The following is a 20,292-nucleotide window of genomic DNA, read 5'->3' on the forward strand; positions in this document are numbered from 1 at the left end:
CCAGTGGTGCATTTAAACGCAAACAACGCCAAGAAAGAGAAGGTAGTAAACAAAAATTGCCCAAAATTGACAAGTTTTTAGTCAGCCTTCTGCAAGTACATCTAGCCAAAATATTTCTATTGATAGTGACTCAAATAATGTGGTAACTGCAGTGTTGCTTGAGAAGCCTACTGAAGAAGATTCGACAATTATTGCAGTTTAAGATACCTCGGCCGCCGATCATGTGAACGTGGATGATGTTTGCATGACACACATAAGAGCGGAGGATTTGGAGGAACCACAGACCTCTACATTTTTAAAAAATGTGTACGACAAATTTTTTTATGAGTTGGGAAACTTCACGAAGAAGATATTAAGTGATAACGAAAAACGTCAAATTCTTGATATGGGGCCTTTACAGCCTTCAGGACCTTTTCCAACAGACATCAACCAGAACAATAGGTGTTTTTCAAAATCGTACTACGTTTCGTGTTCTAAATATGGGCCAGTTAATTGTTTTTGGTTGTGTTATTCCAAAATACTAAATACTAGACGTTGCCTATTGTCAACCCTGCTGGTTATTTGCTTCACAAAGGAATAATGTTTGGTGTACGGGAATTCGAGATTGGAAGCATTTATCAGAAAGAATTAAACAACACAGTTGTTCGAGTGGCCATTCGGAAGCATGTGCTGTGTAGGAATTTTGAGAAAAAAACGATACTAATACTATCGACAAGGAACTTGAAAATGAAATTCGAAAATAAGCATCATTGTGGAAAATGGTTCTTCAAAGGTTATTCGATATCATACTTACCCTAGCAAAGAGTTCTTTGGCTTTGAGAGGACATCAAGAAGATTTAAGTCAGAAAGGATACCACGGAAATTTTCTGTCCTTTGTAGAGCTTGTCGCCCGATATGATTACATTTTGCGGCAAGTTTTGGATATGCCCAAAGGTAATAATAATTATTTCTAAGTTTTTTTATCTTTTTATTTTGTTTATAATTACTAACTGTTTAATATCAGGACTTTTTTGAAATTGTGTTTTTTTTTAATGTTTTTAGGATCTACAAGATATCTGAGTGCAACAATTCGAAATGAAATGATTGAGAGCTTGGAAACCAAACTCGAAACCCATCTACTAGAACAAATTAGAGCGTCACCGTTTTTTGCCATCATAATGAATACGGCACAGGATATATCGAAGGTAGATCAGCTAAGCATTGTTGTGAGGTATGCAGTAATAACCAGATCGGAAAATGGACAGCCAATAGATATAGAAGTAAAAGAAGTGTTTCTAGGCTTTTATGCAGCCATCAAACATGGCGCAGTAGATTTAGTCAACCAAGTGACAACATTTTTCATCAACAAAAATATTGATTTAAAAAAATGTGTGGGGCAAGGCTATGATGGCGCCAGTGTGATGAGTGGTGTGTATAATGGTGTACAAAAACATATTAAGGATATCCCGCCTAACGCAGAGTACGTACATTGTGCCACTCATAATTTAAATTTGGTGATAAATGATGCCGTTAGCAGTTGTGTGGAAATACAGATTTTTTTCGCAACGTTGCAAGATTTGTATAACTTTTTCGGAAACAGCATCAAACGTTGGGATCTACTGTCAAAATTCATTGGCGAATCGGACACCACTCTAAAAAAACTAAATCCGACTAGATGGTCCAGTAGGGTCAATACGATATCTGCAATAAAACTTCGTTATTTTGATATTATCAAAGCATTATCAGAAATAGTTCTAAAGAATCCTAATAAAGATGAGCGTAGTGAAGCAGAGAGTATTAAAACAAAAATGCTAAATTTCGAGTTCGTGTTGCTTTGCGAATTCATGCACAGTGTATTGAACGACATCAATTATGCATCCAAAACTTTACAAAAATGCGTCATCAATTTGGGCGAGGCGAGTAAAGTTTTAGCAGAGACCAAAGCAAAGTTGCAAATTTATAGAAATGATTTCGAATTATTCAAGAGCAAAGCCAGTGAAACTGCAAGAAAATAGGCAAAGAAAAGTTAAAAAACATTTTGATGAATTAGCTGCTGATCACCGATTTCCTAAACGAGAAAAAATATTTAAAATTGAGATTTTCAATAATGTACTAGACACAGTAATATCTCAATTAGATACACGTTTTATTGGTATGAGTGCAGTCTGTCATATATTCGATTTTATAACACCAACATATTTATTACATGTTGATGAAGCAACTTTAGTACAAAAGTGTGACGAATTCCAAAAAAAAAATATTCAGATATAATAGGGCCCAGTTTTTCACTTCAATTTATTAATATTTACCACCTAGTTTTACCTCAACTAACTCAAGCATGAACTGTTCACCAATTATGTAAGGAAATAATGAGCAAATATGGAGTGCTAGAATGCGACCTAACGGAAGTATTTACAGCAATGTTATTATTCTTTACAATTCCTGTCACTTCTGCAGCAGCTGAAAGGTCATTTAGCAAATTAAAAATAATAAAAAATTATTTAAGAAATAATATGGGCCAAACTCGACTCCGACATTTATCGTTAATAGCAATTGAAAACAAAACCGCATCAAGCCTGGATTTAAACGAAGTCATTGATACTTTTGCGAAAACTAAAGCTAGGAAAAAATTGTAAATATAATTATTATTTAGTCAGTTGGTAGGCCCAACCTTTATATAATAAACCCTTGAATCTTCTCTATTTCGTTTTATTAGCCAAACCTACACCAAGTATTAATTGTAATTTATGTTGTTATTGTTTAATATTTTTATTACCTCCCTGCAGTGCACAAAAAAGAGCTTTTGTAGCTTAGCATTTTTAAAGTATTTGTATATTTCATATTTTTATTTGATAAAACCTAATCAGTTTGATAAAAAGCAGTGGGGCCCCATTTTTTAATTTGCCCCAGGGCCCTTAGTTACCTAGCTACGCCACTGAGTGTAGTGTGCTATTTTTTAAATGAAGTAGTTTAGTTTGTTGTGCGATACAAAAAACAGCAGTTTGTAGCGATTGCTGGCAACTACTTTTAAGGTTTACTAAAGAAACGAAGTTTAAACGACGCTAAATATTTTTCGAATCTGATTGGTGCAAATCCTTCAAGAGGACGCACTGAGAATGCCGCTGTGACAAAGCGTTTATAAAATCAACGTCTAATGCTCCTGAGCAGCAATTATTTCTTATTATATTCTTAAGTTATTTCATTTTTTTCTTTTATATATGTGTATATAAATTATTAAATAAAAATACTTCAAGAAAAAGGAAATAATATTTAAATAAAAATCAATAGTTCTATTTTTCTATCTATAAAACGTTTTAAATTTAGAGCTAATGGATAAATTAGAATTTTTTAATTCTTTATTTCTAACAGTTCAGATTTTCTAAAAAAGTGAATTAGGGTATTTGAAAATGTTTAGTTAAACGAATTGTTAAAATAACGAAAGATTTAACTTTAAATACGGATTTCAACTCTCAAGAAAAGTTGGATTTCTGTTACCAATGATTTAAAAATACCTGAAAAATTTTAAGAATAACAACTTTTAAGCTCAAAGTATTTCAAAATATTAAATGAAACTTCTTCAAGAAAAGAATTAAAATAACTTCGCACGTACCAAAATAAAAAAAAGAACTAGGATAAAGGAACCTTTTCCACTTAAATAGCTTTAAGATTAAATGAAACGAAACACTTGTTCAACTTTCTAAGCCCAGAAAAATTTTCTCCATCATAAGAAACGTTAAGTTTAAGCTAATACCACACAAAAAAATTTTCAAATAAATAAATCATTGCTCAACTTTCAAAAGCAGGGTTGAACATAAAACTTCGTTTTATTCTTAGTGCTGTGTAAAATTTTAAAGGAAAGGTTTGAAAAAATATAGTCCCATTTAAGTCGCAAAATGTATTTTACGCTAGATGGTAAATGAGTCATTTTTTCTTTAAGTTCGCAGATTGCAAGAAAAAGTTATTTTATTAAAACTTTTAGCTTTACTTTTTAATAAATCTTAAAGAAATGAACTCGTGAAAGTTTTGAGAAATGGATGAAATAGTGAACCATGTTCATCAGAAAATTGCGCAACGCTTTAAAAAAAGAATTCAATAGATTTATTAATTAAATATTTCAAGTAATTGTAAATATTAGGATTTGAAATTATTAAGAAAAATATTTCAATTAAACTAATTAAAAATGAGATATTAATTACTTTCTTTTGAAGGTTGGTTGAATTTCTAATATTCTCTTAAAGCTATATTTATACGAATTTTATTACTTACTGAAAATATTGAATTTATCAATTTTTAGACGAGTAGTAATTGCATACTGAGGATATAAAACCCTTACCTTTTCCTTATATAACATAACCCTAATAGCGAACGTGTTTAAAACTATTGGAGCAACTTTTCCTTTTTTTTTTTTTTTGAATTTTGTGCCGGGCACGCTTACATCCAATTGAATAGCTTACTAATCACAACTTTTATCAAAATACTATCAATTCATCTTTGCGTTAATAAGTGTAATTGGCATTTTAAACTGTACATAAATCTTTCATTGCATTTTCGATTCGATCAACTTACCAGTGTACCATTTTACCTGCTTATTACACTTTTTTTTATCTGAAATGTTTCGAATTTTGAATGTACCTGTCTTGCTATGTACCGTTTTACTAGCTTCACATTTCTTATGAAGATAAAATTGTGGTACGCACTTTACATTTCGATGTGACCATGTTTAACGCATGGTTTGGCGTAGCATGTGATCCTTTGTCCCTAAACTAGTCGTCCCGCAGTAGACTGATCGTTAAGACACGGCTCCCAGCAGATCACCGAAGTCAAGCATCACTGGTTACGGTCAGTGTGAGGGTGGGTGACCACTTGGATCAGTCTGCGTAGGGACCGAGGGTGTGCGGTATTGGTCCTCGTTAAAGTGTGCTACCGTAAAGTGCTCGACTTCGCGCACAGGTCGTCGGGCTACCGAAGTGGGGGTGCCATCCCTCCGCAGAGGATCAAAAGTGTGATGGCATGTCTTCGGATCGTCCTCCGGGATGTTCCCCAGACCGTCGCCAATAGCCCATTGTGTAGCTCACCTTTTCGTAAAGTAATGGACATTGGAGAGTGCCGGACACTGGAAATTCTTCGTGTGTTGAAGGGAATGGAGGAAATAGTGGGGTGTCAACACTAGGACTCGAACTGCAGTTCCACCGGTCAGGAGATGGACAGATAAGCCCGCTCGGCTATTATATGTACGCAGTTGCCAAGAACTAAGTAGCTTCATGGACGGTTAGTATTAGATGAAAGCAGTTAATAAACAGTTTTTCTCAAACTTACAGTTTGATTACCATTTTATTTATGGTTATTTGACAGTTTTGATTCAATATGGTAAAATAACCATTCAATAAATTGCTATTTAACCATTTTTTTGAGAGAAATTTCTAACAGTGTAAGCCTTGCAGATTTCAAAATTCAATTTATGCATTCAATTATGTTTTGAATTAAAATGCATATCCGGAAAATAATTTTACTATAAAATATACGCATTGTAGAACAGATTATTGAATCCATCGAATAATAAATTCCTTGTAATAAACTTTCTGAAAAGAGCTCAATGAGATTGTTTTGAACTATGAGCGTAGTTTTATCTTCAATAGGGATGGAGCTAATTTAGCAGAAATCACCTGACCAGAGCAGAAATCCTCGTGATATTAATTACTTTTGAAAATAGTGTTCTGAAAAGCACATCTCCCATACATAATAATCCCACTTTATATCTCTAATCTTGTCACTTAAGAAATTTCGTCCAATGGATGAACTTTTATAGTTTCTAAGAAGTAATTATATACTCTAGATTTCTTAACTTAAGTATTCGAGTACAGAGTTTTATAGCCTAGTGATCAGAGATACCTAATCTCTTTCGCGATATATAATGTGCTTCATTTTGATTGGAATCAGATTTATATTTGATTCCCTAACAAAACGCTGCGGTTCCCCAAACTGATCACTTCTAAGGAAATCAAGTCATGGAATTCATCTATCTGTGGTATATTACAATATGTAATTTAAATATGTGGATTATATATTTTTGCACGATTGAAATAAGAATATAAATAGTGTTCATAAAGAAATCGAATTACAATTATTTTTCAACAGCTTCCCATACCAATTTTTTTGAAAAAGAAATGCAAAAAATTAACATATTTTATTAATAAATACAAGGAACTAAAGCAAAACATAAAACACAAGTTTTAAGTAAATTTTAAAAATTTTTTATGCGTAAAAATCATTTAAGTTACCATCAGTTTACTATCCCGAGTTATCTCGGGCAAATGAAAAAAAAAGTTAAATATTAGTCTTTGTATGATAGTTTCTAAAACAAACACTAGTGAAGTGATACGCCATTTTTGTTTATTCTTTTTTTTTTCTTCTGTGTAACTTCAGTCACCATCGTATATGCAATCGCACAAAGTGTACAGTCCCACAATCCAACAGCAAAACTCCCAAACAAAATTTGGCAAATTTATAATCACATCAGATTATGTTTTGTTTGCTTCCAGCCGAGTAAAAACGTGATAAAACAAAACAAACTGACACATTCCGCTCCGCCCGAGTTTTCTCGGGATAATAAATGTTTGCAATGTGTACATACCCGAGTTAACTCGGGATAATCAGGGAAGCGGTTAAGAAAAATGTAAGATGATTTGCATCGGAGCATCTTATTTCTTATCCATACGTTGATGTTCATTTTGATTTTGAAAGATATTTCGATTGAACTGAGATTAAATGGTGCAGCACACGAAGCGGTGTTAAAATTAAGTAACGCATTCATTCAAGATGAAATGGAAATGAAAAAAAGATAGGGTAAACAAGTGCTTGATTGGTAATGCTTTTCTTTATTTTCCCGACAGACTCGAATGTAATTATTAGCAAAAATGTTTGTCAGAAGCATTTATACTGCGCCAATTTTGAAACGTTATTTTGAATTTAATTTAAAGAAGGTTGTATCACGTGGTTACTTTGGATTTGTGCAACTCGTATTTTTCTGAAAAAAGGTAAACCTGAGCCGTGATGACTCAAGTGATAGAGATTTCGCCTTCCAATGCGGCCAACCAGGTTCGAATCCCAGTTGATACGAATTCCGTATCTGGCTTGCACCGACCACAGTGTTGACGTGAAATATCCTCAGTGGTAGACGGATCATGGGTTAGAGTCCCTTTACCGTCAGGCTAACCGTGGGAGGTTCTCGTGGTCTTCCTTTCTTTGTAATGCAAATGCGGGTGAGTTTCATCAAAAAGTCCTCAACGAAAGCAAATTTGTCCCAATACTTGATCTAGGAGTGCCCTTTGTCTTCTGGATTGGGTTCAAAATGACAAGACTACGGAGTTGAGCATCAGTTGTCATAAACCCGAAAATTGGATCGGCTCTTCAAGAACGGTTATATATATATATATATATATATATATATATATATATATATATATATATATATATATATATATATATATATATATATATATATATGTAACATAAAAAGCTTCTATTAATCTTTTTACGTTAGTTTCTTTGCTATAAAACTTCATCCTAATTAATTATTCTAAACGAAATACTTTCTCACACTTTTAAAAGCCACATCCTGTTCTTAAATCTATTTTTGGCTCAACTATGCATTTAATTAAGAGCAGGACATATCTCCCTATGCTCTGTGTGGGAAAAGCGAGTTTTCTTTCATAAACCAATAGTAATCCTTATCACTTCCCTTTTCCCCTCAAATATAACAAAATAGAGGGAAATTCCTTTGCTACTTTCCCTAAGATAAAAACTTAAGCACACAGTTTTTGAGTGCGATTTGGAGCTCCGCCTTTGCTAGAAAATGTCTTAAATATACTATGTGAAGCTAATAAAATATTTTTTGCCTTCCAACTGCTATCTGCGTGGCCTAACATCACTCACCATGACTGCTACCCTTTCAAGCCTAGCAGGATAAATTTTGCAGTTGGTTTGGCACTTTTTTTTTTCACTGGCTCCATTAAAAAAAAAAAATGCTCTTTTCAAATAAGTAAAAAATATATAAATATAAAAGGAAAGAAGAAAATAATGGAATGAAGTTTTAGGAGATGCCGGCGTTGCTCGTGAAACAGATATCCTGACTAAAAGAATGAGAATTTCGGGACTTTCCTTCATAATGGATCCAGACGTTGCCTCTACACCGTTGTACCGGAATCGCCGTTAAAGAATTGATGTCTTGGCTGTTTTGGTTTCGTTTTCGCCTACCGTGTGTTACCATCAACAATTATCTTCTTGCGGATTTATAACAAGTGCTTGCTGTGTTGCCCTACTTGCTTGCTGCTTGTCGGTCTCATTGAGGATTGATAAAGGTTCAGCATATGATCGAATTGATTTCGTTTTCTGGCGATTTTCTCGAGTGTTCTGTGTTTCCTTGAACGGAAGATGACCAAAAATGTGATCTCAAGTGGTAGCTATGATTCCGCTCGCGTGTGCGCGTGATTCATCAAATATTAGAAGTGATTTATTGGTGATTAATTACAGATGTGATTGATATTTACTCTCAAAAGTTTAAGTTTTTAAACGTGAATACTTTTGAATCATTTACGCTCATATATTGAAATAGGAACATATAATTTTATGTTTATTGTTCCAAATATTTATTCCGGTAATAGTATATTTATCTATTAATATTTATATTTTGATAATAGTTCCATTTATTGATGCTATTATTCAATGGTTTATAATATTATTTGTTTAAATTAAATAATGATATTAAAATTTAGTGCTATCACATATTTTTTTTTCCACTTATAATTCAGTATGATTATAGTTTTAATTATTATTTAAGGAATCTTTTTTTTATATTGCATTATATATCACAGTGTATAATATATTGATTGTAGAAGTAAAATTTAAATTTTTATTTAATTATGGTGTTTAAAAAAGCAAAATATGTGTTATTCATAAATTTAAATTTTTTTCCTTCTAAATGTTATATTTAATTATTGAAATTTATTTTGGTTATTTTAATGCCCTTACTGAGTGGCAAAAATTACAAATTTAATATGCATCAAAATGTAGAGGATAAACCAGACATACTAGTCTTTGAGCCTGACATTGGTGTTCAATTCACATCCTGGCTCAAACACTTCGAAAAACAAACTCTAGATGCTAAATGTAATGACGAATGGAAAGTTAGAAATTTTCAAAAATTCATTAAAGGTTCAGCTTTGAAATTGTATATTAATAACTGCCTTAATTGTAATTCATATCAGGAAATAGTTGAAATTTTTCAAGAACATTATTTTTCACCTCTCTTTGGCTTAAACGATTTTCAAAATTTAAAATTTTCTGGCCAAGCTAAAGACCTTAACTCATATTTTACTGAAAAGGTAGAGTTAGGTAGAAAGATAGGTTTAAGTAATGAACATATTATTGAGGGTCTATCTATAGATTTGCCTCCCCAAATTAAGACATTTTTGGTTTTAAAAGAACCCAAAACCCCGATTGAATGGCTCACAATTGTTTCGAAAATAATTCATGATGTACCTACGGTCTTACCCCAAACTGAAACTAAACAAAAATTACCAGAATCCAAATTTAATGGGTATGGACCACAATATCAAGGCTGGGTACCAAGGCGGCCATTCTTTAACAACTCGGGTAATCCAAATTATAATCCTCAACAAAATCAAAATTTTTCCCGGCCTAGTCAAAGTTATAACCAACAATCCCAATTTAGACCTACAATTCGAAATGAAAAGTTTCATATAAATGAACAACAAACAAGTCATTTCGCCCAGGCTTCCCAGGAGTTGCCTCCTAAGCCATGTAAATACTGTGATAAGCTTGGTATAACCAATGCTTATCATTGGGGCCAAAATTGTATAAACAAACCTAATATTTTTACGGTTGAGAATCAAACTCAGCCTAAACAAGAAAGTGACCAACAACAAAATTGTCAATTAATAGTAACTGGATATTTACAAAATAAAAATGAAAACAATATAAGTGACAAAAACCCAATTTTGACAAATAAAACTATCCTGTTAAACATTGATACAGGAAGTACTTTAAATATAATTCCGGCTAAGCTTTTTGAAAAACTTAATGTCCTAAAAGAAAGAAAAGACTTTGTTAATGTAAAACAAACAAAAGGTATTTTGCAACTTAACCACACTTGTACTTTAAATTTAAAAATTGGAGATATAGCTAGGTCAGTGGAATTTTATATTTTAAATACTGATCTACCTTATGCCATACTGGGTTTAAAGGAATGTAATGGGTTTAAATTAGTGATAGATTGTGTTGAACGAGTTGTAATGCAAAATCAGAAGAAGCTGATAGTTTTTTCGGATTATAAAAGCAACTTGTCTTTACACATTTCTCCTGAAATCCAGGTTAATGATTGCAACAAAAATATCAATAAAGAAAATAAAGCTAAGAATAAAAATAAGGAAAGTAGAAATGAAAGAAACAATGTTAAATCAATTAAAAATAAACAAAATGAAATGATTATGGAAAATAAAAGTTTGGACATAAAAGTAAACAAAAATAAAAATGTAAACAAAGAGAATTTAAAGAAGAATAAAATAAAAAATAGACTTAAAAATAAAGATTTAAATAGCAAAACTGAAAATAATCTTGAGTTTTCAAATGTTCTTGAGACTAAATGTGATAATGGTGCGCAACATTGTCAAAATCATGTTGACGGAATTATGCAAATTCATGATGATGAAAAAAATTCTCAACTTCAGGAAATTTTAGAAGATTTTTCAGATATTTTTGCTAAAGATAAATATGATGTAGGGACAATAAGAATTGAACCTCAAAGGGTAAGATTAACATCAGACTTACCAGTATCCTTACGAGCATACAAAACTTCCCCAAAACAACAAGAGGAAATAGATAAACAAATTGAGGAATTGTTAAAGCATAATATTATTAAAGAAAGCTCTTCTCCCTATTCTGCTCCAGTAACTTTAGTTTATAAAAAAGATGAAAATAAAAAAAGTAGATTGTGTATAGACTTTAGAAAATTAAATCAAATCACTAAATCGGATGCAGAACCATTACCTCTTATAGAAACTCTTATAGATAAATTAGGGAACAATGTTTATTTTAGTAGACTTGATATGGTAAGTGGTTATTGGCAAATTCCAATCAACCCTGAAGACACTGAAAAACTTGCTTTTGTCACCAATAGTGGGTTATATGAATGGTTAAGATTGCCATTTGGGTGGAAGAACGCCCCTAGTATTTTTCAAAGAACAATACGTAGAATACTCACTAAACATAAAGTTTCATTTGCAGCTAATTATTTTGATGATATCATAATTTATTCTAATAGTTTTGAAGAACATTTAAATCATCTAAAGGAAATTTTTGAAATATGTAGATTTGAAAATTTAAAATTAAAACCTTCTAAATGTTCTTTTTTGCAAACTAAAATTCAATTTTTGGGTTATGAAATATGTCATGGTGTAGTAACTCCTGATAACAACAACATTGAAGCAATTAAAAACTTGAAACCTCCAACTAATGTTAAATCTCTTCAACGATTTTTAGGTTCAATAAATGTGTATAATAAATTTATAAATAATTATGCTAAAATTAGAGTACCTTTAAATAATCTCTTAAAGAAAAATACAACCTGGTGTTGGACTCCCAAATGTCAAGAGGCATTCGAAATTTTAAAGAATGCTTTAGTTTGTAAACCAATTTTGAAAATATTTAATCCTAAATTACCATGTCATATTTTTGTTGATGCAAGTCAAAGTGGTGTTGGAGCAATTTTGAAACAGCCAGATGTTTCAGGTGTCTTACATCCAATAGCATTCCATTCTCGTTCTCTTAGAGACTATGAGAAAAATTATGCTATCACAGAACTGGAATGTCTAGCTATTGTTGATGCATTAAACAAATTTTATCACTATTTATTTGGAAATAAATTTACCATACATACAGATCATGCGGCTTTAGTTTGGTTAAAAAATGTTAAAAATCTGAAAGGTAGATTGTTCCGCTGGTCTTTACTATTGAGTATGTATGATTATGATATAAAATACACAAAAGGCACCTTAAACTTTGAAGCTGACATGTTATCCCGAGATATTCCTGACAATATTGAAAACAATAGTATTTTGAAAACAAATGTTGATTTAAATAATGTAAGCCATTTTTCACATCTTTTGCAATTAGACGAAATTCGCGAAGCCCAACAAAATGATAATTTAACTGGAAATTTTATTAAAATAGATAATGTTTTGTGTATACGTAAAAAGGGTTTTACCAAAATTGTTGTTCCATTTTCTTTAAGGCATAAATTACTTGAAATTACACATAAAAAATTTGGCCATCCGGGAATTCAAAAAACTATTAATTTACTTACTCCTGTTTACTATTGGGAAAATATTACTTTGGACATTACAAATTTTAACAAACATTGTCATACTTGTCAAATTAATAAAAAACCTAGACAGAAAAGATTTGGGTTACTTCAGGAAATGCCCCCAGTTGACAAACCTTTTGAAATAATTGCAATCGATAGTGTAGGTGGTTTTAATTATTATAATTCTACCAAAAAATATTTAACTTTAGTAATTGATCATCACACTCGATATATGTGGTCTTTTGCATCTAAATCAATAACTACGGAAACTTATGTTAATTTTTTGCACCAAATTTTTCAAATTCAAACCCCTAAAAGTATTTTGAGTGATAGAAATGCCGCGTTTACTTCTTCCCACTTTAAAAAATTTCTTAAACATAGCAAAATCAAACAATTGTTAACTACAGCCCATAGACCCGAAACTAATGGAAAAGTTGAACGTTTAGGACAAACCATTGTAACACGATTAAAATGCAAAATTAATGATTCTTCTAAAAAAGTTCCTTGGCCTAAATTATTAAAAGAAGTAACCGAAGAATACAATTTAACTCCACATTCAGTAACTAAATTCCCACCAGCTTTTTTAATGTTTGGCACAGTCCCATTTAATCATCCTTTATCCGAAGAAATTTATCCACCTGTAGAAGAAGCAAGAAAAATTGCAGTTGAAAGAACTAAACAATATCATGAGAAAAATAAAATTTATTATGATGCAAGATTTACTCATATTGAATTTTCCCCTAATGATACTGTAATGTATGAAGATTTTAAATATCCCAATACTAGGAAACTTACCCCAACTTTTTCCGGTCCATATATAATTCTTGAAAAAATTTCTGATGTTAATTACAAAATAAATAAAAAGAATATTCATAATAAAGAAAATTCAGAAATAGTTCATACATCAAAATTGCGAAGGTACCACCCACCTGACAAACTGAAATTATGTCACGAATAAAAAACATGTAATTATTTAAATGGAATTGATTATATTTTATATTGAATTTAATGATTTTTCATTGTTGAAATAAAATTAAAGAACACCGAATATGACGACAATACGCATAGTTCAATGGAACATGCGGTCCCCTTTTTTCTGGAAGATCCGACCTTTCAAATTTTTTCTTCAAGTTCAGCGTTACCCAATCTAGTAGGATATGGGGCGATGGTAGTTTTGCCTCTGGTGAAAACCAAAAAAATAAATATTTATGCACCTTGTTGAATCTAGGATCTTCCAACACATTATTGTTGAGACTAGGGACTGTTTTCCTCCATTTGGGGAATACAGCCCCTAATCCAGCAAAAATTTTCCCCTAACAACACTGAAATCCTAAATTTCAGATTAAAGACCATTGTGTCAAATTTTTTTTACATTTTATATTGAAATTTTTTTTGATAAAAAGTGTCAATTTGTATTTTTATATCTCATATCACTTGCATTTTCATATTTTTTTTTTATCTTTCATGTTGTTGATTGTGAATATTTACATCTTTTAGAAAATTTTTATAGATTTTCTTGTCTTAAGTGAAAAGTTTATTTTAATTGTGTTAGTATGAGGAATAACTTTATTTACTGTGATTATAAAGAAGGACTGAAAAAACTTAATCCACAAAAAAATTTTGAAAATGGAGTACTAACACTTCATTTCGATAGTAGCGCTACTTCAAATTTTTTTTCTTCCTCTAACTCTGTATGAAACTTTTTTTTACATAGTGTGCAAGTGTGTTTTTTTTTATAATTCATGTTACTTTATATCTTGTTGATTTTACAAATATTATTATTATTATTTTAATTGTGTCATCATAAGGAAAGTTTTGCAAAGGGATAATTTTAAAAATTTATTTGATGTTAAAATTTTTCGGCGAGGGGGGATGTAACATAAAAAGCTTCTATTAATCTTTTTACGTTAGTTTCTTTGCTATAAAACTTCATCCTAATTAATTATTCTAAACGAAATACTTTCTCACACTTTTAAAAGCCACATCCTGTTCTTAAATCTATTTTTGGCTCAACTATGCATTTAATTAAGAGCAGGACATATCTCCCTATGCTCTGTGTGGGAAAAGCGAGTTTTCTTTCATAAACCAATAGTAATCCTTATCACTTCCCTTTTCCCCTCAAATATAACAAAATAGAGGGAAATTCCTTTGCTACTTTCCCTAAGATAAAAACTTAAGCACACAGTTTTTGAGTGCGATTTGGAGCTCCGCCTTTGCTAGAAAATGTCTTAAATATACTATGTGAAGCTAATAAAATATTTTTTGCCTTCCAACTGCTATCTGCGTGGCCTAACATCACTCACCATGACTGCTACCCTTTCATATATATATATATATAATAAATAAATAAAAACAAGAAAACACTAAGAAAATTAAGAAAAACAATAAGTAACATTTATTGCGCTTAAGCTGCAAGTAAACAGCACTCATTAGATAAATTCAAAATGAAGAATAAAACAAAGAAAAATTATAGACATATGAAAAAAAGGGGGTGGGAAATAATAAGTAAAAAAAAAAAAAAAACAACAAACAATATTTTATTTAAAAAAAAAAAAAAAAAAAAAAAAAGTGAAATGTTAATTAAAAAACCGGAAAAAAAGCCGGAAAAAAAAAGATATAATCTTTTCTTCAGCCCACACGATTATATCCGCAAAACAGAGTGCTTTCTGATATTGTATCAATAAAGCCAAAGCAAAATATATTAATACAATAGTGTGAGGAGCACTCAAAAAAATTTTTATTAAATAACTACGTAAAAATAGATCATAAAAAGTAAATATAACATGTAAAAACAGATAATAAAATAAAATAAAAAGAAAAAATAAAATAAAAATAAAAAACATTAAAAAGGGGGGACTATAAAGCGAGTAGCAAAATTACTTCTTACGTTCTTACTGCACTGCTGAAGTGATTTGTTATTCTGAGTTTTGATTTGTTAGTTACCAAATACTCTTTACCTTTAGGTATGCTAACAGAATGGAAATGGGAAGTTTATTATTACTTTAAAAACTTTATTTTCAATAATAAGGATAATTTAAATAAGAATAACAATTCAACAAATTTTTCTAATATTGTTCAATCAATTAAGCAACTTCAAAAAAATTTTGTAATTACTCCCATAGACAAAGCTAACAATAATTATGCTATATTCTGTAAAAAATTCTATGCTGAACTTTTAAATACGGAATTAAAAAATAGTAAAAATTTTGAACTTAGTAATTTCAATAATAATATTGCCATTAAAAAAATTTTAGCTTTTTACAAGAGATTAAAAATTAAAATTAGCAATATACAATTTCCTTACTTAATTATCAGTCCTAAATTTCATAAAATTCCAGTAAAATTTAGAACTATCACATGTGGGTCGAATACTTATTTAACTAAACCTGGCACCATTTTCTCTAACTACTTAAATAAGATTATTAACTATATTACTAAAGAAGGTTTCTCTTGGATAATCACTAATAATCAACCGATTTTAAATTTCATTAAACATAATAAAATTAATTCTATTGCGACTTTTGATTTCCAGGATCTTTTCAATAGCATTCCCCTTTCTAAACTAAAAGATGTCCTTTTGAATTATTACCATGATTTTAAAAATATCCTTTGTTGCGATTTTGATTATTGGGAAATTCTGATTAATTTTTGTCTTTTTAGTAATTATCTTTACAATGGAAGGGATATCTTTCTTCAAATTAATGGAATACCACAGGGATCTAATTATTCATCTCTCTTAGCTAACTTATTTTTGCATTATTATGAAAAAAATTTTACTCTGAGTATTAAATTTGTTTTTAGATATATTGATGACTTAATTATCTTTAATTTCCAAGATTTTACTGTTTTATTGAGTGATATATACCCTGAGGAATTAATCTTACTTCGTAATCATGATGATAATATTAATTTCAATTTTTTGGATTTGGGTATTATGAAAGTTGAAAATATCTGCTTTGTTGATTTATACGATAAAAGAAATGATTTTAATTTTAATATTAATAAACTAGTTACTTGGAATTCTAATGTTTCTAGGAGCATCTATTTAAATACCACTTTTAATGAAATGAACAGAATTAAAAGAATATGTAGTAATATTTATTTATCCAAAATACAAATCGATAAACTCTTTCAAAATCTGATAAAAAACAATGGATACCCAACTAATGTAATAAAATTTTATATAAAATCATTGAATTAATCGTATATTTTGGTGGATATATTTTCTAAACATTTTTTTGTTAATTTTTATGATTTTCCCATGTGCAAATCCATTTCAGGCCAAAATTCATTGCCAAAATTATTTACTAAATAATTTCTTTGTTAATTTATGTAATTTTTCCATGTGCAAATCCATTTCGGGCAAATCCGTGGCTATAATTATGTACTAAAATTTTTTCTTTGTTAATCTTTCCATGTGCAAATCCATTTCGGGCAAATCCGTGGTTAGAATTATTTACTAAAAATTCCTTTGCTAAATAATTTCCCTTGTTAATCTATACAGTTTTTCCATGTGCAAATCCATTTCGGGCAAATCCGTGGATAAATTGTTTGCTAAATATTTCTTTATTAATTTATACAATTCCATGTGCAAATCCATTTCGAGCAAATCCGTGGTTAAAATTATCTGCTAAAATTTTTTCTTTGTTAATTTTTCCATGTGCAAATCCATTTCGGGCAAATCCGTGTTAAAAATTATCTATTAAAATTTTTTCTTTGATAATTTAAATAATTTTTCTATGTACTAATCCATATCGTGCAAATCCGCGGCTAAAATTATTTACAAAGCAGGCAATTTATGTTTCTCTTTTCTATTTTATATTTTTTCTTAAATAAACATCTATCTTCTAAAACTATTTATGATCAATTTTTAAAATTATCCAGTATAATTTTACCTTGTGCACATCCATTTCGGGCCCATCCTTGGTAACTAACAAATCAAAACTCAGAATAACAAATCACTTCAGCAGTGCAGTAAGAACGACACTTTAGAACCCTTTTGTTACACTCAATTTGCGCTTTTGTTTTCATCTTTTGTTTTCATATTTTGTAATCTGGCAATCTTTCTGCGAAAACATTTTTAAATCATTCTTGAAAAATAACTGTCCAAGTAAGTTGTTATGATTTTACTACTCGCTTTATAGTCCCCCCTTTTTAATGTTTTTTATTTTTATTTTATTTTTTCTTTTTATTTTATTTTATTATCTGTTTTTACATGTTATATTTACTTTTTATGATCTATTTTTACGTAGTTATTTAATAAAAATTTTTTTGAGTGCTCCTCACACTATTGTATTAATATATTTTGCTTTGGCTTTATTGATACAATATCAGAAAGCACTCTGTTTTGCGGATATAATCGTGTGGGCTGAAGAAAAGATTATATCTTTTTTTTTCCGGCTTTTTTTCCGGTTTTTTAATTAACATTTCACTTTTTTTTTTTTTTTTTTTTTTTAAATAAAATATTGTTTGTTGTTTTTTTTTTTTTTTTTTACTTATTATTTCCCACCCCCTTTTTTTCATATGTCTATAATTTTTCTTTGTTTTATTCTTCATTTTGAATTTATATATATATATATATATATATATATAAAGGTAAACCTGTCAATGTCAAAAAGAAAATTTTTTGTTGTTAAAATAGTTTATTTTTGTTGCCCTTTCTGGAGCTTATTATACGTCACATTCCTTTTTTCGGCACTAATTCTTTTAAATATTTATCAAATATTTCAGTATTTATCATTGTAAGATTATTTTCTGCTGTAATTAAGTATACTTTTTTTTTAAATAAAAGTGTTGCTGGACGGTTTATTTCGCTTAATTTCGCGAGTAATATAATAGTATAAATGACTATATTAAATAATTTTAAATAATCATGTGTGTATATATGATTATTGAAAAATTGCAACTTGTGCTTTACTTCGCAAAGCGACAACAAGTTAAAGCTTGGAATGATAGGGGCCAGTTATGGCCAGTTAGAAGTCCTGTTGTACCATATAAATAAGGGATCCGGTAAACCAATGGACAGTCATGAACTTTTCGTTTACTTTTTCTAGGTTTGAGTCTGTTGGAATGCCATGAAATGAAATCGCAGGAAATATTTCACAACAAGATCTAGTGAAAATCCTTCTAACAGATTTTTCAATCTGATGTCGAAAATCGGAAATCTTAGAAACTATTTTAAAGACACTGGGTGCTTCTCCTTAATTAAAATCATGGCTTTATGTAAACCTAATGCTTGGAACGGTATAGCAATTTTTAATAGCAAATTATTATTTCTACGTTCAATATGACAGTAACCAATCATAATAAGTCTGTAATAATGTCCTCAAATGAATTGTTATGAAGCCTGCCAGGCTGCAAAGTGTGCCCTCTACGCAAACCACAAAAGATCCATGTTTTTATGGCCTATACAATGATCTGCACTCTAAATAAGTTTTTTTTGTACTAATATTTGTTACTTACGATTAAACTTCAAAACTCGTGCGTTTAATCTAGTAAGAGAGGCCTTAAAATCGTTCTACAATTACAGAGCTTAGTCTAAAGAAGTAATGGCCAGACAGTTGACAAATTACTAGAAAGAGCTGCTATTTCGCAGGGGATAGAGCGTTTGCCTTCCAATGAGGTGAACCGGGTTCTATCCCGGCGATGGCTGGTCAATGCGAATTCCGCATCCAGCTTGCACCGACCACAGTGCTGACGTAAAATATCCTCACTGGTAGACGGATCATGGCTTAGAGTCCCCTTGCTGTCAGGCTAACCATGGGTGGTTCTCGTGGTCTTCCTCTCCATGGAACGCAAATGCGGGTTAGTTCCATCAGAAAGTCCTCCACGAAAGCACATTTCTTCCCATACTTGATCCAGGAGTACCTTTGTCTCCTGGATTTGATTACAAATGACAAGGCTATGGAGTTGAACATTAGTAGTCATAAACCCAAAAAATTGGGTCGGCTGATCAACGACGGTTATAAAATAACAATAAGAAGCTGTATATCACATAACTTTCCCCTAGTAACTACCTTTGACCGGTAGATCACGTTAGCGCACTGAACCAAATGTAAGATATTTTAAATCTCCTGTTCTTTTGTTGGATAGGACACAGTAAGATTAAAAAATGGTACAGTAGTTTAGAAGCTCCATTAGTTTGGCAACCACTGGTCTAGAGTTTTAATATAGGTATACGTTACACGTGACCCATTTAGGGCGGTATAATTAAGGGACATGAGTCCATGATTTCATGAGCCTGATCAAATTTTATGGCAAATTACCCCAAGGAATTTAGTTTTTAGAGCACTGTGTATGTAAATTTACGAAAAAAATTGAAATTCTAACCAGAAATATCACAAAGTTCCATTTTAGTTTTATAAAGTAAACACCTACTAAGAGGGGAAAGTTCATTTTAACTAATGCATCACTAGAAGAATAGAACTTAAGTTTATCAAAGTGACATATTCTCCTTAAAGTTTTAAATTTATCTAGGAAGTACGGCCAGAACTTTAATATGTACTTTCTCTCTTTGCCGGAACATCTCCAGGGATTTAATAACGAACGAAGAATTTCTAAAACTGAGTTCTAAGAGGATTAATTTTTAATACCGGTGCCCCCTTTATAACAGTTGATTGCGTTTTAAAATTCTTATTGAAAAATTTATGTTCGTCATAACTGATTTTTTTAACTATAAAATTTAAAAATTTTACATTGAAAGTCAATATTAGTTTTGGAAGAATAAACAAAATTGTTCCTCGGATTATTGAGTTTTAACTTTTTTCGGTTACTGGTACTGTTTTTAATGCGAGTATAATAATATTTATACCGTAACATAATTAAATTAAAAGATTTCTTTTTATTTCAAGCCACGTTACTTAAAACTGAATACTTTTTAAAAATGGTTTGTTCTTGAAATGCATTATTTTCGTTTGTTTGTATGAATGTTGATG

The 20,292-nt window shown here is 30.5% G+C and overlaps 1 protein-coding gene across 1 annotated transcript; it reads left to right on the forward strand.

The window, feature by feature from the left end:
• Nucleotides 1–758: 758 nt before the first annotated feature.
• Nucleotides 759–2,788, forward strand: LOC147812572 (zinc finger MYM-type protein 1-like). Its single transcript, XM_087162355.1, has 3 exons — nucleotides 759–933; nucleotides 1,042–1,773; nucleotides 2,766–2,788. Exons 1-3 carry the CDS (start codon nucleotides 759–761, stop codon nucleotides 2,786–2,788), a joined length of 930 nt encoding a protein of 309 aa, XP_087018481.1.
• Nucleotides 2,789–20,292: the final 17,504 nt, after the last annotated feature.

This window comes from Parasteatoda tepidariorum, chromosome 4 (assembly GCF_982258835.1).
Source record: "Parasteatoda tepidariorum strain Cologne lab strain chromosome 4, Ptep-v5.0, whole genome shotgun sequence".
NCBI lineage: Eukaryota > Metazoa > Arthropoda > Arachnida > Araneae > Theridiidae > Parasteatoda > Parasteatoda tepidariorum.